This window comes from Leucopleurus acutus (genome assembly GCF_964270905.1).
Source record: "Leucopleurus acutus genome assembly, chromosome: 11".
NCBI classification, from domain to species: Eukaryota; Metazoa; Chordata; class Mammalia; order Artiodactyla; family Delphinidae; genus Leucopleurus; species Leucopleurus acutus.
Genome location: NC_139152.1, coordinates 7,761,334 through 7,786,140, shown reverse-complemented (window position 1 = coordinate 7,786,140; position 24,807 = coordinate 7,761,334). Strand labels below are relative to the sequence as shown.

The window sequence follows — 24,807 nt, the reverse complement described above, 5'->3', positions numbered from 1 at the left end:
ACTCTTATTTACAAAACAGAAACAGACTCACAGACTTCGAAAACAAATTTATGGTTACCAAAGGGGAAAGGTGGCGGGGAGGGGGACAAATGACGAGCTTGGGATGAACATACACACACTACTGTATATAAAATAGATAATCAACAAGGACCTACCATTGAGCACAGGGAACTCTACTCAATATTCTGCGATAACCTATATGGCAAAAGAATCTGAAAAAGAATGGGGATATATATATATATATAGAGAGAGAATACATATGTATAACTGAATCACTTTGCTGTACACCTGAAACTAACACAACATTGGTAATCAACAATACTCCAATATAAAATAAAAATTAAACAAAAAAAGAAAGAAATGGTGAATCGAAATGAAAGGTAGCAGGGACCTTGCCCCTGGAGGGGTTGTTAAGCCAGGGGACTGTTTTTCCTGTAGTCGACTGGAAGCTATTGAAGAATTTTTAAGCAGGACAGTGATTTAAATGTATATGTATATGTCATATGGATGCCCTGACATCAGTGTAGGATGAATTTTAGAGATTGAAGACTGGAGGAGAAAGGAAATAGGTAGGAGCATAAGAGACAAATCAGAAGAATTCTCACTGGGGAAAGCAAGCAACAAAATTTATTAAGTATGCAAGGCAATGCGCTAAGGCTTTTCCATTTCATCTGCATAATAAACAAGTATTGCTATTTTCATTTGTACGAGACTCTCGTATAAGAAACTTACTTAAGGTTACAACAGGTACTGGGTGGCCACACTGGGATTAAAGCTGATTTTGTTGTCACAGGAAGGACCGAAACAAAACAAAAAAGCCAAGCCTGTGATGTTATATATACATTCAGAATTTTTATTTCAAAACAAAGAACCATAGTAACAATAATAGAAAATCCGTTTGGAAATTATTCACAATCTGGTCACTGAGAAATGGGAAGACCTCCACACTGCATGACTGCCAAGCCACCGATTCTGAGGAGCCAGAGTGGAGGTGCAGTTAGAGGAAACTCAGCCGTTCCAGCAGAGCCCCACCCCACGGCTCTGTGAGTTTTTATCCAAAGGCTCAAGGACCAGAGGGAATGGTGAGAACTTAGAACCAAAATCCTGGCAACAGGCAAGGGTTTGGCTAAGGGGCCTGAAATATGTAAGCACCAAAGAGGGAGAGGGAGATCAAGCAACATATGAAAAAGGGCAGAAGGGCCCAATCTCCATTTCTAAAAATACTGGGTAACTGGATGGGCGTGGAGGTGTCTGTGGCCTCCGGCAAGCGTAGACCCCTCCATCTCACCTAACTCTCTGAACCGCCCCGGATTTAGAAGCTTCAGTTTGTTTCTTACTGCCTTCAAGGAATGCCTCCCTCTCCCCTGTGACTCCCCTCCAGCACCCCCCAGAGGCACCGAGTCCCGGAGCATGGAGTGAGCCCTCCACTCTCAGTCTCAAAATTTAGGGAGCTCTCCCCTTCCTCTCCAAAAAGGAAAGGCAGCCAGGCAAGACTGAACTCTATAAAGTTTGAAAGAAAACCATAGATTCAAATTCCACCCAGCAGAGGCAGTGTTATCGACATTCTATCCAAAAGGGGGCCTTAGGAACATAGAGGAAACAAGTTACCCATAAACTACTTCCACCCAGAGCAAGGTGACAGTGCACATACACTCACGCTCAAGTGTGAGCTCCACTGCACATCCACGCATACTGTCAAGTGTGGTCTGTGGGAAAGTTCAAGTCCCTGGAAGGACACTTGACATAATACTATGGTAACACGGTAACAAGGGTAACTTGACATGGTAACAGACATAAATGAGCATGAGATGACCCTAATGTAACAACATACTTCAACTGGATAATAATCTTTCTGGAAAAATCCTCTCCCAGAGCTGAGGTTACAAATTCCAAGGTAGCTATGCACATCTCTGAATTCTTTTAAAGCTATGGCTTAAAACAAAATAAAAATCAACATCTAAAATCTTCTAAAGAACAAACTGAAGAAATAACGAACCTCTACCAAGAACCAATATTTTGGCTTATTCATTTGGAAGGCTCTCCCACCAGATGATAGGAATATTAAAAAAAAAAAAAAAAAAAAGTGAGTTCACTACAAAGAAGCCGTTTGGTCCAGTGAGGGGAGAGAGGATTTCTAGAAATAACCATCCCTTCTCTGGACTCCATCCAAAATTAGAACCCATCAACTACCATTAACTACAATGCCCATCTTAGCGATAATCCTAGATTTCAAGTAATACTACATATAATCTTAAACAAAGGAAAAAGTTCCAAAGGAACTAATAGCTTCTTCATACAGGCACATGACTTTTCTGAGATTTGAGTTTTCACCTGAAGGACAGAAATTGTTAAGAGGCAACGTGCAAACCTCACACACCACGTCATACACCCTCCAACAATGCATCACATTTCTCCCTGAATTTGTCCCTTCTTATTGCACCCTAACCTCTTCAGTATTAAATCTTCCACCCCATAACCTCTTTTTTTTTTTTTCCCCCATAACCTCTTTAAGCACCTCCCTCTAACCTCAATTTCCTCATGCTTTTATTATTTGGTAAAATTACTTTATACTTACAAAAATAAATATTTATGCAATAAAACCAGAAGATCAAATAAATAAAACTCAAGTTAGTTTGCTCTGCAGAGCCGTATGGAAGTGAGGAAGACGGTCTTATGGAATCCCTCTCTGCCCTCCACATTCTTACGTGTATCTGCTTCCTGGTAAGTCGAGGTCGGAGGAACTGCAGCCTCATGCCCACTCCCCTAGATGCCCTCGAGAGGCAATAGTAGAGCCTAAGGGAGCAGGAGCTGGCAGAGTTGTCATATGCCAAGCAGCCAATCCCTCCTGAAATGAAGGCAGGTTCCCTTGGTCTCTCCTGAACAGAAGAGATTGTCCAAGAAATGAAAATTTTAAAAGCCTTTGAAGAGAACAACTAACCCCAGCACTGGGATCCTCTGAGCGCCCAAGGGTGTGTGGGATGAGAAAAGAATCGAGTAGCAGCATTCAGAAACGGTCCTGGGTTACAATCTGATGAGGTCTCTCCCCTGCTTAGGGAGAGGTTGCTTTTTCATGACAGGAGGGAGGTGGGAAGGAGGCACTGCTTAGACGTTGGTGTCCTTCGTGGGCTGGATGCTGTTCATCTCCACGATGGGACCTTTCTCACCTCGGTTACCCGCCGGCACCTGCCCTTCAAAGGCTCGTGTAATTTCCTCAAAAGTCCTGCCACGAGTCTCAGGGACTTTGAAGAAGGTGAAGACCCAGAAGATGACAAGGAAACCCGTGAAGATAATGAAAACGTAGGCTCCTAAATAGAACTAGGGAAAGGCCACAAAACAAGGAGAGTCGGTGTCAAAATCTGGTTGCTGATAAACTCCAGTTTCCCTCGCAATCGTTATTTCCAATGGGCCTGAAGCCATAACCCTTCTAAGACTTCATGAAGACAGTAAGGTTTCTTCAGAGACTTGTTTATGATTTCATTGGTAGCTTACTATATTTCTCTGCAATTTTTTGTCATTCCTTTTCCGAGTCATTGAAGTTAGCCGTTTCCAAATACCTATTGAGTTATTTTAGGCCTTCTGATTATGAGTTTTAAGATCTGGGTTTCTGAAAGACTCATGGGAACTGGGAATGCCTTCTAGATGTCCACGGCTGGTTCCTTTACTTAACAAATCAGCTCTAGGCCATCTTATAATAGGACCCACCTCATCATCAACATCATAAAGCCATTAAGGCTAAGCCAGATGATGGATTTTAAATACTGGTTTGGAATCCTAAGGCTTATTATTACCATTCTGTTTCTAGGCAGAACTATGTATTCGCTGGTCTCGAGATGGGCTGGGTGAGTTTTAGGTTACTTACTGCAGCTGAGGGGAAGAGCAGTCCAACCAAGAAGTTGGAGGTCCAGTTGGAACAGCCAGCCACTGCCATGGCAGCCGGGCGGGGTCCCTGGCTGAAGAGTTCAGCCACAATAAACCAGGGGATGGGGCCTGGGCCAATTTCAAAGAAGGCCACGAAGAATAAGATGGCCCCAATACAGATAAAGCTCATCCAACCGTAATTATCCTAGGAGAAGGGAACAAAGGAAAGTTAGTATCAGAGACAGCAGGCCCCAGGCAGCATCCAGCTCCCCAGAGATGAGCACTGACTGATAATGAAAAGTTCCTTCCGTCCCGCGGTATAAAGGAGTTACTGGACCTAGAAGCCTTAGGTCCTTGTTTCTTTCTTCTTTTTTTGTTTTGGCCTCACCATACGGCATGGGGTATCTTAGTTCCCCCACCAGGGATTGAACCCATGCCCCCTGCACTGAGAGTGCAGAGTCTTAACCACTGGACCGCCAGGGAAGTCCTAGAAGCCTCGGGTCTTTGAAACCTAGCAGTGTGATCACAAGTGTCATTCTGCACTGAGACCATCTTATCAGCTGTAAAAGGGGAATAATGACCTCAAGGTTTCTTTAAGAATTAGATGAGATAATGTATTTTACAAACTATATGCTATATAGATATAGGGATTATAGCAATTTAATTATCTATCTCTGCTAATCCACTTGTCTTAAAACTCTGGGCATGTTGCCTCTCCCAAATGTCATTTGTATGATCTCCAAACCTCAACTACCCACCCCCTCACCTTTCCGCAACACCCCCTTCCCACCCCCTTCCTTCGCAAAGAAGACTCACCTTTAATAACAAAGAAATCGTCATGAGGACGGAACAAAAAGCCATCCCTCCGAGGCCTATCAGGTGTAGCGTCCTCCTCCCTGCCTTTTCTACCAGGAACACCTAAAAGAATAAAAAAGAAATATCTGCATTCCCTTTCATGAAAACAACTATATGAGCTCTGGAACCTGCCTGACCAACAGCAGGCTACCTGCTATGGTCACACTTGCTCTCTTCCAGCGTCAAGTTAAAAGCACCCTACAGAATCCCCTCTATACTTCCTCTTGCCCATCCATTCCCTATGTGTTTGAAGAGTGAAGACTGTCTTACCCATTACCCATTCAATAGCCCTTTTCCCCCAAAAGGAATTAAAGGAGAAAAGGTTTAACTAAATGACGGAAGGAGGGTGTGGAAGGACATGCAACCCATCCTTGAACGTGTGTAGCAAGAATTCTTCTCCCACCTCAACAATGATCAAAACATCCAACTTACAGAAACCACGGTGAAGATGGTATTAACCACGCCTGCACCAATAGTGGCGTAGATCGGCTCCTTGACACCTGCATCTTGGAAGATTCCTGTCGAGTAATAGAACACCTAACAGGGAACAAAAGATGCAACTGTGAAATACAATTGTGCATAGCAGTTACATGGAACCCTCCAAAAAATCAACTCAGAAAAGTCCCAGAAGTTAAGGAGTACTTCCCAGGGATTTTGTTCAATCACGGTATCTTTTCCGCAAACAATGATCTTCTGTTATCTTATCTCTTCTTCAGTCGTCTTCAATTCTAGCTACTTATTTCCACTTTTTTTTCCTTCTAACTATGCTTCTTCTTACTGCTCCATTTAGCCTCTTCCTTAAGTTTACTTTAGTAACTTACATATAAAGGCTTAAGTCCCTTTAAGTTTTTCAATTACACTTTTCCAATAGACTTACTCCAACTCCCACCCCGACCAACAATGACAGGCATTGATGTCTCCACTTGATAGTGAAGAAACTGAAGAGTAACCTCAGCCTGATCGTGATTTAGAAGCAGAACTTGGGCTGGAATTCCAGCGACTAGGTCTTTGCAAGTGTTTTACAAACTAACACCAGCTATTATTTTAATTGAATAGACACTATTAAATAAACTACAATTTAATGTATACTATTTTTATTATTTGCTCAACACTGTGCTAATACGTAGGGCTGCTGCAACTACCACAGCTAAAGAGATGTCAGAACACTGGTCTCAGACCTCAAGATAACAAGGGAACAGGATCTAGATGGCTCAGTCCCTCAGGTTTGGTTTAGGGGTTTATGATTTCACCCAGAGTACCTGCCCTCGTAGCAGCCAGTATTCATCAGACTTTTTGATGAACATATGCTTCGACAATGGGAGTGACCGTCTCCAGAAACAAGTCTTCAAATCCCTACAACCTAAGATAGAAACTATGTATATTTTCCAAAATAAGATTCAGGCTGAGCTCTTGGAAACTGAGATATGGGGTGTCATCCTCATTGAAAACTGCTGCTCTAGGAGAGAAGCATGGAATTAAAAAAAAAAAAAAAATCGAAGAATATTTAATAATATAAAACTTGTGAGGAAAGACGTTTGAACAGTTAAAACCAGAGATGAACAGCTATGCCAATTCTCTTCCTTATATAAAAGCTCACATGTCAAAAACCTAACACGTTATATACTCATCTCAAGCAAACTTCTTACAGTAAAATCTTGCTGCCTGGTGCCATGGAGCTAGGCCACATCATCTTACCTGAAGGCAGTTTTACTCTGCTGGGTAAACACTATCCAGCCTCTTACCCCCTCTGCCTTTAAGGGAAATTAGAAAACATCCTTTGTTCAAAGGTAGGTTGGAAAACTGACTTTCACACACCATTTCCTGAAAGGGCGGGGATAGGGGCTGGGTGATGGGTAGGTCCTACCAGCAGAGCACTCATCTATCATTTGTAACTTTCCCGGGGTGGTCTTTTTCTGATCCTGTTTTGCAGGGCTTCGACTCGGGGGAGGCAAGCAGGCGCCTGGGGTATAGAATTGAAGAAGGCGGTCCTTCTCAGGACACGTCTTGTATCTGGACACCTCACTCTAGTCCCAGCCTCGCTGTTCTGGAAAGTCTTGAGAGTATATTTGAATTACAGTGGTTTTTCAAATGTGGAAATTGGAGATTGATATCCATCAAAACCACCTGAGAGGCTTTTTCAAACTATCTTTCCTCCCAAGGTCTGATATGACAGCCTCTGAGTCCTCAGGAGATGCGCTGCGATTTCAAACACAAGTATCCTTGTGGTGCGTTAGGCAGAAAAGGCTAAGGACAGACTTTGTATTTTGAGTTATCATGTGTTTTGCAAAACGCTGTGTCACAAAGCGATTTGATCACACTGATCACATTACGATGGGAAACCCTCCGGGCGTGAACCAGTACTTAGAAGGGGGACAGGGGTGGGTGTTCTTCATATCCAAATATTTTATCTGCAGAAGGATAGGTGAAGGAATACCCTCTCTGCCCACAACCAAAACTCAAGAGCAGAAGCTGATCTTTGCATAGAACACAATGGCTACCTGCCCACTGCTAGCCTGCATTTTGCCCCACACTTAACTATCATAGTCACTATTCTAAGTTGTAAAAAATATAGAGAATGATAAGCCCAGCTCACTGTGAGGTTGCCTGTGTGCCCACACACCTCCTAATTGCTCCCCAGGGCTTTACACTGATTTTAAATTGTACAGTCCTGGGAAAAAACCCAAGGGATATCAACTCTCAGATCTGCTTTGATTATATGGCTTACGTTATCACGGATAACATCATGTAATAAGACAGATCAGAGTTAAAGAGGACTGAAAATTTTTAAAATGAGTGGTCAAAGAAAGAGGATTAATAAAAATGGACAAATTGTGATACTCTGTATATTAAAAACAAAATCTGGAAGAGGACAAACGTTAACTATAAGTTCCAAGGCTAAATAAGGGTGACAAACTTTTAGCTGATTCTCTCATCTTTCCACATGGAAAACATGTACTATAGATAATTTTAAGAAATAGGAATTCCCTGGCAGTCCAGTGGTTAGGGCTCCATGCTTCCACTACAAGGGGCATGGGTTTGATCCCTGGTTGGGGAACTAAGATCCAACCAAAAAAATTTAAAAGTAAACAAATAAAAATGAAAAAATTAAAAAAAAACGAAATGGAAACCTGGGTAAAGAGCATGTTTTGAGAGGCTGCTCTGTGGCAAGCATTGTGAGGGACCCCTGGATATAAAGGAAGGTGAGCAACCAATGCTATTCACCTCTGGTCAGGTGTTTTAAGTGGAATATTGTAGGACACGTTTGACAGACAAGTGGGCACTCACAGCGTTGATCCCCGAGAGCTGCTGAGAGAGCTGGAGCATGATGGAGATGAGGATGGGCTGTCGGTAGCTGGGGGCTCGGAAGAGTTCCACCACAGTGACTTTTTTTTCCTGTGCCATCCTTATACTCTCATCTTTCATCTCCTGGATGTCCTGAGCCACATCCTGGGTGCCCCACAATCGCTGGAGAACTGGTGAAAAGCATGAAGAGGAAAGGTTAATGGTAAGGCGCTGTCCCGAATTCTTTTTCCCCATGAGACGGATGGGAAGAAGCCGCCCAGATGAGCCCTGCATCTGGCAGCTCAACCAGCATCTGGCTTTAACTCGCCTTCTCACCCCCTCCTTCAGGGGCTGCAAGTTTCTGACTTAAGCATAATCAGACAGGGAAAGATGACGAAAACCAGATCCAATGTCCTCATCCTAAAACAAACCACAAGCCTAAGGTTCCTACAGTGAAGGCGTGAAGGGTACTCACTCTCCTTAGCGCTCTCCTCTTCCTTTCTGTTAATGAGCAAGAATCTAGGACTTTCAGGGCAAAATGGAAGGGCAGCACATTGGAGGATGGCTGGGATGATGGTGAAGCCCAAGAGCAGCGGCCAGAGCTCTTTAGTCCCCAGGATGTTTTTCAGACCAAAGATCTAGAAACCAGACAAAGACAATCCTATAAATTCCATACTGTACAGGCTACAAGTTGATTTTAAAAAAACGTTCAGAAGATCATCTGTTCTTTCATCACGGGAAAAGATAGTCTCTTCTACTTTTTCTACCCTGCCTGCTTCCTTAGCTGTCTGTGAACTATAGTAATATTAATTAATGTCTGAAACATATATAGTTGAATGTGTGCCAGACGTTCTTTTTTTCAATTGAAGTATAGTTGATTTACAATGTTGTGTTAATTACCGCTGTACAGCACAGTGATTCGGTTATGCATATATATATATATATATATATATATATATATATATTTAAAGAAATATATATTCTTTTCCATTATGGTTTATCATAGGATATTGAAGACAGTTCTCTGTGCCAGACATTCTCTTGACTGTCTTCTCTATGTAAATTCATTTAATGAGTTGTGAAACTAACACTCAGTAAGTTCTAGAGTACCTGGGCCACCAGAATTCCAATAACGATGCCCAGCTGGTTGAGAGTGCCAAAGGCCCCCCGCAGGGCCGTGGGAGATATCTCTCCAATGTACATGGGCACGAATCCTGTGCAGAGTCCACAGAAGAGGCCAATAACCAGTCGGCCCAGGATCAGCATTTCAAATGACTCCGCTATTTTGCAGAACCCCATAAGGCAGCCACCAGCGATGGCCAACAGGTTGACAATAAGCATTGAATTGCGCCTGAAAGATTAAACAAAAACAAGTGAAGTTAGCAAAACAGACCTGATCCCCCCCTTCTTTCCTAATCATTCTACTCTTCTCCAGGCTCACATATCTTTTGGTCTAATTTTTCCACTTTCTAGTATCAGAACATATCTGGTTGGGATAATCAAGATCAATGGTTCTTACACCTCAGTATGCATAACACTCACCTAAAGAATTTGTTTAAGATTCTCCCCTCTACGTCCTAGCTGTAGGCTAGAATTTTAGCAAGCACTTTAAGGCCAGTTGTTCTCAAAGTGGTCCACAAACTAACAGCATCAGCTAGAAATTTGCTAGAAATTAAAATTATCCCACCCTACCCCAGAGTAATTATTAGGCCTGAATCTGGGTTGGAGCCCAGCAATCTGTGGGACTAGTTTTCCCTTGATGGGAATTTGAGGTTCTCTCATTCAAATGCATCTTCACCTCCCTGCTCTAAGCCTCAATTCTTGTCCTCAATGCAACCAGTATAGACCCCTTCCTTGCCCAGCTTCTGATCGAGACCTGCCAAACTGGGACTTCCCTGGTGGCGCAGTGGTTAAGAATCCACCTGCCAATGCAGGGAGCACAGGTTCAAGCCCTGGTCTGGGAGGATTCCACATGCCACGGAGCAGCTAAGCCCGTGCACCACAACTACTGAAGCCCGCACGCCACAGCTACTGAAGCCCACGCACCTAGAGCCTGAGCTCCGCAACAAAAGAAGCCACTGCAGTGAGAAGAGCGCGCACAGCAACGAAGAGTAGCCCTCGCTCACCACAACTAGAGAAAGCCTGCGTGCAGCAACCAAAACCCAACTCAGCCAAAAAAAAAAAAAAAAAAGTATTAATACCTGCCAAACCGGTTGACAAAGAGTCCAACAGAAAAGGAGCCAACCATACCACCAACGGAGAAGATGGCCACAGACAAGGACCACAGGGACGTGAGTACCACCTCAGAGGGAGGGTTTTTGAACCTCTCTTGCAAAGTGTAATTGAGATAGTCCTTTATGATCTGCAAATTAAAATGGTTGGTGGGAGAAGAGACGGTTACAACTGGAAGAGAAAAGAAACAAACCTTGGGGATCTTCCCCTCCCTACGAGAACAGCATTACAGTTACTTTCTAGGTAGCGGATCAAGGGAATAAATAGATGGCAATGGATGAGACAGGTAACACTGGAGTTAATGTTACCGGCTCTGAAAAGAATAATTTTTTATTTGTCCTGAAAATTCCAGTAGGTAGTAGTACTGATGTACTCTTGTTTGGTGACTATCCCAGCCACCCTCCCACCCTGAGACTTTGTAACTAACCCCTAAGAGATAATAAAGGAAGTGTGTCACCGTAGGGTGAGAGGAAGAATGGGTACAGTCCAGGGTACAGGGAGCCCCTGAGCCTTTTGCCTTGATCAGTGATTCAAATAGACCCCCACCAATATCCTTCCCCCTCTAGCTCTTAGCCAAGCTACCTACCAAGTGTGTCTAAACTTGTTAATTCTGGAAACCCTACCTAAAGGAATAATTATCCTATTCCAAACTCTAGCTGCCTGGCACTCACCTCCTCAGGAGCATTGATGACTCCAGTGTTGTAGCCAAACTGGAAAGAGCCTATTGTAGCAATCGTGATGGCAAAGATCAGAGGGGCGGTGACCTGGAGGGGGGGGAGGGAGGAGAGAAGAAACAGTCAAAACTCTTGATGGATGGTTGCCTCTTATTAAGAAGATGTATATATCAGAAGAACTCAGCCTGTGAGCGGTATGAAAACAACAAAAACTTAACGATTTGGGTAATGAATGAGGAACACGAAAGAACTGAAGAGCTTATCTGGAAATACATGGGTGAGCATGCAGAGTAAACTTGGGGAAAGTGGCAAGAGAATTTGAGAAAAGGGAGAAGTTAAGATAACTGGGTTAGTCGGTTTGGAAGCATTCAGAAAACAGCCCCAGGTAAGAGCAAGCATAGAACTGTGCTCAGGAATAGAAAAAATTGTGAGGGCACAGTAAAATGCCTTAGGATTGCTAAGAACAATTGACTCTGGAAACAGCTAGATCCAGCGTATGCTCACCCGTACCCCAGATTCCACAGAAGCCCGAGTACTGGTGGTGTGTCGTCATCACCAGGCTGGTCTTAACTGCATCACGTAATCTACAGGATCAACCTACTGTATCCTTGGTCCCATCTGAAATTCTTCCCGTTCACTTAATAATGTACTGTTATCCCCCACCCACCCACCAGGGGGCGAGCACAAGCTCACGCCCAACCCCAGATGGAGACATTTTGTGAGGGGCTGTGCAGTAATCCACCCAGTCATCACTCACCTTGCTGGGAATAATTCCAGTGGGCGTGATCTTACTTTCCACCTCAAGGTAGCTCACTTTTTACGCCTGAGAACCCCAACCCCTCCTCACCTTAAACTCCTTCCCTCTCAGGTCAGACAGTGGCAGGCCAGGAGTTTCAGTTCCCCAAATTGACCTTGCCTCCCAGGCATCTAGTACCCCTGAAGCCCCGCCAGGGCACCGCGTTCTGTTTAATCCTCTCCTTTTAATAAAAACCTCTTCTTTTTCTCTCATCATTTACTATTCTTGAGGGCCTTCCCACTTTTTCATCCCTTCTCTTCTTTTATTTTCAAGTAAGTTACCTTAGTGAATGAAAATACCTTTCTCCCTACAAATACTGCATCCATAACACAATAATACATTAAAATATTGTGCACTCACAATCGACCACAACAGGAAGGACAACTGGAATTCTCTCTCCTTAGTATCCAGGGAATCCCATAGGTCATAGAACAGATGGGTGGACACCGACCCAGGCCCCACAACAAATCCCAGGTCCTTTCAAGGTCTAAGGCATCCAGAGAAATCCTCTTGCTGGTTCTCAGACCCACACTCGTAATCAACACAACCAAGCAGCCCCTGATCCCCTGAACACTCAACCGGTTTCATCCTCACATTCTCAGTAGCCTGTAATTGTATTAAAGAAAAAAAAAAAAAAACGAGAAACAAACACAACTTCTCCAGGTGACTTTCCCTACCACAGGAAGGTGAATCAAACAGGGATAAATCCTTTATAGGAAATGACATCCAAAGAGAACTGGTGGAACTGTGGCACTGCAGGCTGGGGAAGAAATGGAAAGGCTCTAAGATGGCTAGGAAGAGAGCACAGCCATCACCATTAAGGCTTGCCTTTCGGAGCGTACCCCAAACAAGCAAAAACCAGTAACTGTATCGTTCTTACCTTCGCTGTCCCCATGGCCCTAAATTAATTCCTTTCAATCTTCAATAAAGATCTAGAAGTGGGATTCCAGAGACCCCTCTTCCAGCCAACAAAACCTCCAAAATGTCCTTCTCAGCAGCAAGTTTTCAGGCAGGTCCTCGGTACCGCTCCAACGTCTCCTCACGCACCCTTAGGATGGACACCTATTTATAAGCTCCGCAAAGGGCGGAGCCTGGGCGACAAGCCCCCAGCCCCACCCCGCCCCCGCCCCCAGTGATCTCCGGACCTCCCGGAATTTTGTGACCTCAAGCTCTGCCCCCACCCTAGACCACACCCCCCCATCTCTTTAAAACCACATCCTCCACCCTCCCTACTCCGCGGTTTTTTTTTTTTTTTTTTTTCGAAGCTCGTCCTCCTTTCCTCTTCTAAGAGCAGCTACAGCCTCTTAGTTTCACAGACAAAAATGCTACCAGAAAAGCCTGGAGGGAGGGCAGATACACTTTATTTTTTGCTCTCGCAAGTGCTCAGAACTGAATCAATCCGTAAAGAGATGAGGATAAACGCTATCTATATAAGGAAAGTCGAGTGGGTGCTACTATATGAGAGTTAACGTTGGTTGACGGAGTGTAAACTGAAACTTATTCCTAATCCTATGAATTTATCAGCTGCTCTTTGATTGTAGGCTGTGTCTACAATCTTGAAGGGGAGGGAAGGACAGTCTGAGAGAAGGAAAGCGAGTGAAGGAAGAATTGGAAGAATTTTTGGCTCTACTTGTCCTCTGATGAGCATACTCTCTCCTGGGAGAAAACCTGAGTGTCTAGGAGCCAAACCAACTCTCCTGGGCAGCAGAAAGGAGAGAATCAGCTGCCCATGGGACACAATCCAAACTCCTGAAAATACGGCATTCACCAACGCCCCACCCATTCTGAATTCTACCCATTCTGCAGTATTTTGCCTCTAGTCTCGGGTTTACAGTACCTAGAGAGAGGGAAATGATCAAATTCCGTTCAACAGGTATTTGCGGAGCACATACTACCCATCAGACGGATTCATCAGTATATGGGACACAAAAGTCCTGGCCCTCAAGGAATTTATGGTGCTTCCCTTCTGCCACTTGAAACATTAAAAAGGGACGAGGCCAACTGATTCTTACACAACTGGAGTTAATTAGCAATATCCTATTCCTTCTGGGCTGTGAATTTCTTGAAAGAAAAGGGTGAGATAAATATCTGATTTCTAAGCCATACAAGCAAAGCGAGCAAGATTGAGTAGGAAAGACAGGTAAGAAAACTGTGAGCACAGGAAGATGAAGGAAAATAAAAGGAGAGAGAAGTGCTCCCGTGTGAGAGTTAACGAAGGAGGACGAGTTCGTCGTAGGTAGAGCTGTGTGGCTTTGCTGGGGGGGAACATCAGTAGTCAAATTCCTAATGCCTATTAATCTGTAGCCTAGCAGGCCCTGCAGGGGAAGGGCGGGTGGGGTGCGACAAGCCAGTAAAGAGGTAGAATTATGCGAGAGGAGCCACTGAAGAAAGTGCACCTTCCCTTGGGGTTTTGGTTGGGAGCCTGGAATTCAAACTGGTAGTACTGGACCTGAAACAGACCACATCGTGTGGTCTTTCCTGAAATGAGGATTTTTTTAAAAAAAACTGAAGTATAACTGACTTACATTATCATATTAGTTTTAGGTGCACAACATACTGATTCGGTATTTTTATACATTACAAAACGAAACCAGTAAATGAGGATACTTTCTGAATCTCATTGTTAGCTGAGAGAACTGGCGATGAGTGAAACGTGACAACCAAAAAAACCTTCCCTGAGGTCATTCCTCCCCTCCCCCTCTCTCCCAATCTTCCAGGAAACCCTGAGCCTAGAGGCCCCTTTAGTTACCACAGCAACTGAATTTAGCAGCCAAAGGACAAAATATCCTGTATGGCGTCGCTGCCAATAAACATTCAATCTGAGTCATTTATGTAATATTAAGTTTTCTGGGTGGCCGCATTAAAATTTTTAAAAGAAAAACATAGGAAACAAGAATAATTAATTTTAATAATTATTTTATTTGACCTGATATAGCCAAAATAATGCTATTTGAGTTTGATTAAATTACAATTGATTTATAAATATATTAAACTATAATTGATTAAATTATAATCAATTTAAAAATTATTAAGATAGTTTACTTTTTTCCTACTAAGTCTTTGAAATCCCGTGTGTATCTTACATCCCCACTTAGACTCTGTTTTCTACAGCTAAAGTAATATGTCGTTCTAATCAAAACAACGAAGTTGTGTTTAACGGGAAAATATTTTAAATGAACTAAAATTAGCAATTCGGTTCCTCAGTCCCACCAGCCACATAAGTTCTCAGCAGCCCCAGGAGGCTGGAGGCTGGACCCTGAAGCCTCACAGCGACATGTGCCCACGCGAGTCTTTTCTCCATTCTTTGACTTTTATTTATTATTTGTCTCACAATGTCATTCTTCTTCTTCTTTTTTTTTTGTCCACACAGCTTGTGGGATCTTAGTTCTCTGACTAGGGATCGAACCCACACCTTTAGCAATGAAAGCGCAGAGTCCTAACCACTGGACTGCCAGGGAATTCCCTCACAATGTCATTCTTGGCTCTAAATCACTGTCTTTTATTTCTCCCTCTCCCTTGCCTTAGAATAATTATTCCTTAACGTTTTGCAAGAGTAAATGGCACCAGTGAAAGTAAAAAAGTAGGTCTTTTTGCCCTTCATTCACTCAGAGCAGGTTCCAATGTAACTCCAGAACACAGTTATTTTTCCAATACTTATTGAAAGAACAGATGAAATAATTGTAAAGGCCTAGGATTATACCTGTCCCAAATAACTTGTGTAAAACCAGTGTAGTGAAACAATACTGAGGGTCAGGATTTAGATGTCTGAAATCTGTAGGTATTTTCTGTTTGGCAGAAAAATAGGGAGGGTGAAGGGGAGAGAGATCTGAAACCTGTTTTCTCTGGCTAAACTCAGTCTGAGAAAATTATCTTTAAGGAAGCTAAGCAGCTTAGAGGGAGAGAGAACACTTCTATCAATGTATATTTTTAAACGGTAACAGCTGGAATTCAGCTGGATCTCAGGAATCTAAAAGTATGCTGAATATATTGAGATGAATACTCCTTGAGCAAGTGGGACTTAATATAAGTTCCTGCTTCTCAGAAACCAGATCAGGAACCGGACTTGTCCCCAAGGTGACAGGGACCTCCAAGTTAGGCAACCCTCACTGTGGGCCACAGATAACAGTTGCTCAATACGACTGTTTGCTGATGTGCTGGGGGGATTGGCTGGGGGACTGGGGTCTTGGGTGCACTTTGGAAGCAGGCACCACGAGATTCCAAGCTCCACCCAGGCTGGAGCCGCAGCTCTGGTGACCAGTCTCCACAGAGGATGCCAGCGGAGGAAAGGTGGTCGATAAATTTCAAAATGGAATAGGTTGGGGAGGAGTGTTATGAACTCCCCACCTAACAGTTTAATGGAGGTCTGCTTAGAAGAATGGGAATGAATGAATCATGACCTGAAATCTCTTAGATCCAAAGGCAGGTAATCTGCCACCTTGGATCTCAATCTCCTTCTCAGGTTGCCCTGTGAGAGGATGTTTGGTAATATGATAACCAAGCAGGAAAACAAACAGAGCCAAAATCCTAAAACCAGGGAACAAAGGGCTGTAAACACATTTACCTTGTCAAAGTAAAGACAGGGAAAACTACCTCTTCAACAGGACAATGTAAATGGCATTTCAAGGCACAGAAAAAGCTAGTGACTGCTTTAAAGACATCCAAAGCCAATCCTACTCTTCGCTCGCGTTTGTAATGTTCCTCATAAAGAACAACTGTTGCATAGAATGTTATCTGTTAATTTTCTTTTATTAGGTTGGGTGTAGGTGGAGTTTATTTTGAATCTGAAAAAACCTTAGAAAATAAACTCTCAGGGTGAAGAAAGAAAACATTTGAGAAATGTTGATTTTCCTGTCTGAACTGGGTTGCAGCTATTCATTATTCCAACCGATCCTGAAGGACCAAATCCCAGCTCCCAGATCCTTATTACTTTCTTCCCTCCTCCAATATTCAAAAGGTAATCCGTCACACACCAGTGCTAGAGGAATTACCTTAAATCAGAAATTTAATTACATCATCTCCTAATCAAGTAACTTGAACAAGTTATTGAAAAAGTCTAGATCCGTTCTGTCCAATAGAAATATAATGAGTCACACATGAAATTAAAAATGTTCCAGTAGCTACATTAAAAAAATGAAAAAAAAGAGTTGTCAGTTTTAATATTATATTTAATTTAACTTAATATACCCCAAATATTCTCATTTCAACACATATTTAATATAAAAATTATTAGTAAGATATTTTATTCTTTTTTTTTGGTATTAGATTTTCAAAATCCAATCTTCATTTTACACTTACAGCACATCTTAATTGAGACTAAATTTTCAAGGATCAAGGAGAAATGTAGTCCTATTAATTAGGCTATGTTTAACAAAAACATTTTACACAACTTAAAACTTTTTTTACACTGCTTCAATTTTTTTTTTAATTGAAGTATAGTTGATTTACAATATTATGTTAGTTTCAGGTGTACAACATAGTGATTCAATATTTTTATAGCTTATACTCCATTTAAAGTTATTACAAAATATTGGCTATGTTCCCTGTGCTGTACAATACATCCTTGTCGCTTATTTATTTTATACACAGTAGTTTGTGCCTCTCAATCCCCAGCCCCTGTTTTGCCCCTCCTTCCCTCTCCCCACTGGTAACCACTAGTTGATCTCAATATCTGTGTGTCTGTTTCTGTTTTACTATATTCATTTCTTTGTTTTATTTTGTAGATTCCACATATAAATGATAACATACAGTATTTGTCTTTGTCTACACTGCTTCAATTTTTAAATACAAACTTTTTTCTTTAATGTTTCTTTTTTAATCGAGGTATAATTGAGATACAACATTATATTGGTTTCAGGCGTGCAACATGATTCAATGTTTGTAAACACTGTGAAGTGATTACTTAATAAGTCTAGTTAACATCTGTCATCATACACAATTACAGAATTTTTTTCTCTTGTGATGAGAATTTAAAAAATTTTAAAGTTAGCAACTTTCAAGTATACAATACAGTATTATTAACTGTAGTCGTCAATGCTGTACATCACTATAACTTATTTATTTTATAACTGGGAGTTTGTGCCTTTTGACTCCCTTCTATTTTGCCTCCCCCAGCCCTTTGCCTGTGGCAACCACAAATAAACTGTTCTCTGTACCTATGGGTTTTTTTTTTTAGATTTTACATATAAGTGAGATCATATAGTATTTGTCTTTCTCTGCCTGACTTACTTCACTTAGCATGATCCCCTCTAGGTCCATTCATGTTGCTGTAAATGGCAAGATTTCATCCTTTTTTACGGCTGAGTAATATTCCACGGACACTTAGGTTGTTTCCCTATCTTGGCTATTGTAGATACTGCTGCAATGAACATGGGGGAGCATATATCTTTTTTAGTTAGTGTGTTCATTTTCTTTGGATAAATACTCAGAAGTAGAACCACTGGATCATATGGTAGTTCTATTTTTAATTTTTTTTTTTAAGAATTTGGGGATTAAAAAAATATATATTTATTTGGCTGCGCCAGGTCTTAATTGCAGCATGTGGGATCTTCCTTGCAGCAGGCGGGCTCTTTTAGTTGTGAAATGTGGGATCTAGTTCCCCCACCAGGGATCGAACCTGGGCCCCCTGCATTGGGAGCGTGGAGTCTGTAGTCTTAACCACTGGACCACCAGGGAAGTCCCTATTTTTTATTTTTTGAGGAACCTTCATACCATTTTCCATAGTGGCTGCACCAATTTACATTCCTACCAACAGTGTAGGAGAGTTTCCTTTTCTCCAGATCCTCACTAACGCTAATTATTTCTTCTCTTTTTGATGACAGCCACTCTAACAGATGTGAGGTGATATCTCACTGTGGTTTTCATTTGCATTCCCTTAATCATCACTTAATGATTAGTGATGTTGAGCAACTCTTCATGTAGTTTTTTGCCATCTGTTTGCCTTCTTTACAAAAATGTCTATTCAGATCCTCTGTCCGCTTTTTAATTGGAAGGATTTTTTTTCTTTTGCTATTAAGTTGTATGAGTTCTACATTTTTTTTTTTTTTTTTTTTTTTTTTTTTTGCGGTACGCGGGCCTCTCACTGTTGTGGCCTCTCCCGTTGAGGAGCACAGGCTCCAGACGCGCAGGCTCAGTGGCCATGGCTCACGGGCCCAGCCGCTCCGCGGTATGTGGGATCTTCCCGGACCGGGGCACGAACCCGTGTCCCCTGCATCGGCAGGCGGACTCTCAACCACTGCGCTACCAGGGAAGCCCCTACATATGTTTTGAATATTAACCCCTTATCAGATACATGATTTGCAAATATTTTCTCCCATTCAGTAGGTTGCCTTTTCATTTGTTGATGATTTCCTTTGCTGTGCAGAAACTTTTTAGTTTGATGTAGTCTAAATACAAACTTAAATGAATTAAAATGGGACAAAATTAACAATTTTCCTCAGCTGCACTCACCACATTTCAAGTGCTCAGTACCCAACCTATCATTCCAGTATTGTCTAGAGCATAGACTATACACCCAAGAAGTATATCTCCTTTTACCTAAGCCAAACGGAACTATTTGTCAGTTTTCAAACAGTTTCAAACATTTCCTGCCTCACAGTTTTTACTTTGCTATTGTCTCTGACTTAAAAATCCTTTTCACTCCTGCTTGTAAAAATCGTTTTCATCCTTCAAGGGTCAATTAAAATGCGAGATCGTCACAGCCAAAGGAAAGCCATTTGAAGATTATACATGTTATGGTACTCCATTCTATCTTGAATTTTAGATATCTAGGTTGGAACTCCATGGGAGCAGGATCTGGTTTGGGTTTTCTGGTCTGGTCCAGAATAGAATAGGGTTCCAATACATGTTAGTTGAATCAATGAAGGGTTGTATGTTGATTTTAATTTTTTTTAAAGAAGATTAATTAATTAATTTTGCAGCATACGGGATCTTTGTTGCGGCATGAGGGATCTTTTAGCTGTGGGTGTGGACTTCTTCCCCGACCAGGGATCAAACCCGGGCCCCCTGCATTGGGAGTGCGGAGTCTCACCCACTGGACCACCAGGGAAGTCCCGTTGTATGCTGAAGTTGTAGAAATATGTGGAAATTGCCAGGTGATGGAAAAACTGATGAAGTCCTTTCAGAGAGATGTAGGATCAAGGCAATGGAACAACAGTAAGAACAGGTTCAAATTTAACTGAAGCATTGCTTCCTCTAGAACCTTTCCTGATTCCTCAGTCTGTTCCTGCATATTTTAATTGTCTTCCTTGTCTGTCTCCCTCATTCACATTTCCCTTAAGAGTAGGGATTTTGGACTTCCCTGGTGGTGCAGTGGTTAAGAATCTGCCTGCCAATGCAGGGGAAACAGGTTCGAGCCCTGGTCTGGGAAGATCCCACACGCCACAGAGCAACTAAACCTGTGAGCCACAACTACTGAGCCCGCACACCACAATGAAGAGTAGCCCCCACGCGCCGCAACTAGAGAAAGTCTGCGCGTAGCAACGAAGACCCAATGCAGCCAAAAATAAATAAATTAAAAAATTAAAAATAAATAAATAAAGTAGGACTCCTGTTTAAAAAAAAAAAAAGAGTAGGGATTTTTTTTCTTTTCTCCAGTCTCGGCTCCACATAAGGCTGGACATGTGAATAAACAACTGAATGAATGAATGAACAAATTAAAACTTATCGATACGAGTTCCTATTTGCTTGAGGAAGAGCATAGTCATGTTTCCTGACCACACAAACAGGACAAGGCTGGCAGTGAAAGTAAACTCAGTGAGTACATGAACCCATAACCAATTATGTGGGGCTCTTTACACGCCTGAGAGCGATCATTGAATATATAATAGAGCACTGCTGCAAGACTAACCCACAGACTATTGTGCTCATAACTGACCTGCTAAAATCATTCCACATGGTATGATGAAAATCAGTCCACATGGGACAAAATATTGACATCAGGATTGCTTTGGAAAATCTGGGGAATCTGGTCATTATGTTGATTTTAGAGTTCTCACCAACAGTCTGTAATTTTTTTAAAAATAAATATATGTATTCTTTAATTTTTGGCTGTGTTGGGTCTTTGTTGCTGTGCACGGGCTTTCTCTGGTTATGGTGAGCGGGGGCTACTCTTCGTTGTAGTGCGCGGGCTTCTCATTGCAGTAGCTTCTGTTGTTGTGGAGTACGGGCTCTAGGCACGCAGGCTTCAGTAGTTGTGGCACGCGGGATCAGTAGTTGTGGCTTGTGAGCTCTAGAGCACAGGCTCAGTAGTTGTGGCACACCGGCTTAGTTGCTCTGAGGCATGTGGGATCTTCCCGGACCAGGGCTTGAACCCGTCCCCTGCATTGGCAGGTGGATTCTTAACCACTGCGCCACGAGGGAAGCCTCTGTAATTTTTTAAACTTTTAAAGTTTGTAAGTGCTTAGCACATAAAAAGATTTGATGTTTGTTGTATTGATTACAGAGCACAGAGAGACACAATACTCTTTTTTTTTTTTAATAATAAGTTTCAATAGGACTTTAAACCTGCCAGCCACAGGCCCTTTCATTTTATCGTAGCCACTTTTGTCACTCAGATGCATTAAAACATTGTCTGTAGTTTTAACAGCTGATGTCTTAATGTTGACCAAAATTCTTTTTGAATTTCATTTAAAAAAATTTTTGTTGGGACTTCCCTGGTCGTGCAGTGGTTAAAAATCTGCCTGCTAATGCAGGGGACACGGGTTCGAGCCTTGGTCCGGGAAGATCCCACATGCCACAGAACAACTAAGCCCGTGCACCACAACTACTGAGCCTGTGCTCTAGAGCCTGCAAGCCACAGCTACTGAGCCCTCGTGCCACAACTACTGAAGCCCGCGTGCCTAGAGCCCCTGCTCCGCAACAAGGGAAGCCACCACAATGAGAAGCCCGCGCACTGCAACGAAGAGTAGCCCCCGCTCACCGCAACTAGAGAAAGCCGGCACGCAGCAACAAAGACCCAATGCGGCCAAAAATAAAATAAATAAATAAATTAAAAAAAAAAAAAGAAATTTTTGTTTTTGCCTAGTATCACTAGTCTCCAATGCCAGGATCCGTTGTGGGCTGTGACTCACAAGGAGGGTAGCACTGGTGCCCTGCAGCCAGCTCCTGAGAGCCAGTTGTGCACACTGCTTCCCAGCCCTGTGTTCAGTGAAATCACGCAGGTAGCTAGACATCTATCACAATGTGGGTATTTACACCATGGAAATTGGCAAATGCTACAAATCAGATATTTCTTCTTTTTCCTTCTTTCTTTCTTTTTTTTAAGCCCAGAATCCTAACCACTAGGCCACTAGGGAACTACCTTTTTTTTCTTTCCTTCTTTCCTTTTTTTTTTTTTTTTTTTTTTGCGGTACGCAGGCCTCTCACTGTTGTGGCCTCTCCCGTTGCGGAGCACAGGCTCTGGACGCGCAGGCTCAGCGGCCTAGTCGCTCCGCGGCATGCGGTATCTTCCCGGACCAGGGCACGAACCCGTGTCCCCTGCATCGGCAGGCAGACTGTCAACCACTGCGCCACCAGGGAAGCCCCCATTTTTTTTTTTTTTTTTTAAAGCACTGATTTAACAGTGACTCCACTGAAAGTAAATAAGGCTTCTTAGGGAAATAGCTGATTCCATACCTGAGGCTAAGAGATAGATAAGGCTGGAACATCTTACTGTGTCAGGAAGCATAGAAGTTTTCAAAGATCAATGTAGCCATGTCAGAAGGACACAGGAGCCAATTTAAAAGGGACTCCTACTGGCCAAAGCTACGATAATTTGGGCATCAAAAAGAGAATACTGTCTGAGGTTAACATATTGTAAAGCTAAAAAATCCATAATGATACCAAAAAAAAAAAAGGTAACATCATGTAGTCTAAAATGAAAGTGAATAGAACGTATTTCCGCTAAACCTTATTATTCAATCATATTTTTTTAAATAAAGAAATAAATTTATTTATTTTTGGCTGCATTGCTTCTTTGTTGCTACGCGGGCTTTCTCTAGCTGCTGCAAGCGGGGCTACTCTTCATTGCGGTGAGTGGGCTTCTCATTGAGGTGGCTTCTCTTGTTGTGGAGCACGGGCTCTAGAGTGCAGGCTCAGTAGTTGTGGCACGTGGGCTTCAGTAGTTGTGGCTCACAGGCTCAGTAGTTGTGGCTCACAGGCTCTAGAGCACAGGCTCAGTAGTTGAAGCCCGGCACTGTTGTTTCTTGACTGCTCCTCCCTTGTCTCTGCATCTCTTCCCTTCCCTGATTAACAAGTGTTTGAACCTGACCTCTAGTACTCAGGGAAAGTCAAGAAACGGGGGACACAGAAAGGCTTTCATGCTCAGGGGCCCCATAGGGTCCTGCTCAGTTTCAGTCCCACAGATTAAAGGCTCAGTCTCACAAGACTGTCTCCACGTCAGCTGCCAATTGAAAGTCTGAGTTGTTACTTGTGCTTCCGAATGACTGGCTGTAAATTGGAGGTTCCTATCACCCGTTTCCTGGGTTCAATCAATGTGCCATACTGGCTCACAGAATTCAGAGAATGTTTACTTACATTTACCAGTTAATTACACAGGATATTATGAAGTATTCAGATGAAGAGTGTCACCTGCAAATTGGCACTCGCCATCTACCTCTACAAGGATCAAATTATGAGCTGCTGCAGGTGCTGACATTTAACAGCCCCCTGAAAGGAGTTCAGGGTGGAGAGCAGAAATGAGGCACTCTGTGCTCTGGGAAGAAAACTGGCAGAACAGGTCTTCAGATAGTTAGATATTTTCAGGAGCCGATTTTATGAGCCCAATTCTTGCATCTCCTCATACCTAGAAAAGCACTAAAATCCTTCATGGTGACGTCTGCTCCTCGTGACTAGCAGAAACCTTCTGCCAAAAAATACGTGCTGGATTGCATGTACTTACACTTCACCAAAATCACATATATACTGACCTTCCCCCTCACCTCTTTGGAGCAGTTTCTCAGAGCTATCTGAAATGCTGTCTGCCGGGCTATAGTCCTCATTTTGCCCCAAATCAAACTTAACTCACAACTCTCACCTTGTGCATTTTGTTTTCTGTCAACAAGAGGTACATAGATAGGGCAAGGTCTGGAAAGATCCTAAGAGCAGAAACCTCTGTCTGCATGGAACTGGGATGCACCACACTCTCCAAATATGGAAATGATCATCAACCTGGAAACTCATCAAATCTCTTTGTTCCAGCGTTTTGTTTTGCTTTTTTTTTTTTTTTTGGCTGCATTGGGTCTCCGTTGCTGCACACGGGCTTTCTCTAGTTGCGGCGAGCAGGGTCTGCTCTTTGTTGTGGTGCACGGGCTTCTCATTGCAGTGGCTTCTCTTGTTGCGGAGCACGGGCTCTAGGTGCACGGGCTTCAGTAGTTGCAGCTTGTGGGCTCTAGAGCGCAGACTCAGTAGTTGCGGCATGCGGGCTCAGTAGTTGTGGCGCACGGGCTTAGTTGCTCTGCAGCATGCAGGATCTTCCCAAACCAGGGCTCGAACCCGTGTCCCCTGCATTGGCAGGTAGGTTCTTAACCACTGTGCCACCGGGGAAATCCCTGTTCCAGAGTTTTTGTACAGTTTAACCTGTAGCTCCTCCTTGCCCCAACCTAGAGGTCAGTGGGTAGTGCTAAAAGTGTTAACCCTCTAATCGTTTGGTCTCTCTGGTGACCAGCCCCATCTTTAGGCTATCCGGGGGCCGCACCCTGAATCACTTCACTGGCATAAATTTAGGTGTGTCCCAACGGGCTCCTTATGAATAACAGACATTCCTACCAGTCAGGAAATTCCAAGGGTTTTAGGAGATTTTATGCCAGCCTTGGAGACAAAGACCAAGTATATTTCTTATTAAATCACCCAGCCTTAGAAAACAAATACAAATGGTTATTTAAAAATTTATAAGTAGTTAGGTATAGTTGAAACATAAATGTATATGTGGGAGAATAGCAGAAAAAAGACTGACTCTTAGGCAAGGGAATATATGTGGTTTCTAAGAGCAAAGACTTCAGAGCCAGAGTGCCTAGTTATAAATCTGGTCGATATCACTTACCAGCTACGTGTCAGCCTAGGCAAGTTATTTTCTCATTTAATAAAATGGGTTCTTTGTGTCTATCAGACTCGTTAGTAGTTAATGCATGTTAACTG

General features: G+C 42.8%; 1 protein-coding gene across 1 annotated transcript; it reads right to left on the bottom strand.

The window, feature by feature from the left end:
- Window positions 1–832: 832 nt before the first annotated feature.
- LOC309969287 (solute carrier family 2, facilitated glucose transporter member 3) lies at window positions 833–12,725 on the bottom strand. Its single transcript, XM_082850991.1, has 10 exons — window positions 12,578–12,725; window positions 10,899–10,991; window positions 10,197–10,357; window positions 9,106–9,346; window positions 8,471–8,633; window positions 7,999–8,186; window positions 5,146–5,250; window positions 4,675–4,776; window positions 3,860–4,063; window positions 833–3,315 (listed from the first exon to the last, which is right to left on the bottom strand). The coding sequence occupies exons 1-10, from the start codon at window positions 12,590–12,592 to the stop codon at window positions 3,103–3,105; spliced, it is 1,485 nt and encodes a 494-aa protein (XP_082707117.1). The 5' UTR covers window positions 12,593–12,725; the 3' UTR covers window positions 833–3,102.
- Window positions 12,726–24,807: the final 12,082 nt, after the last annotated feature.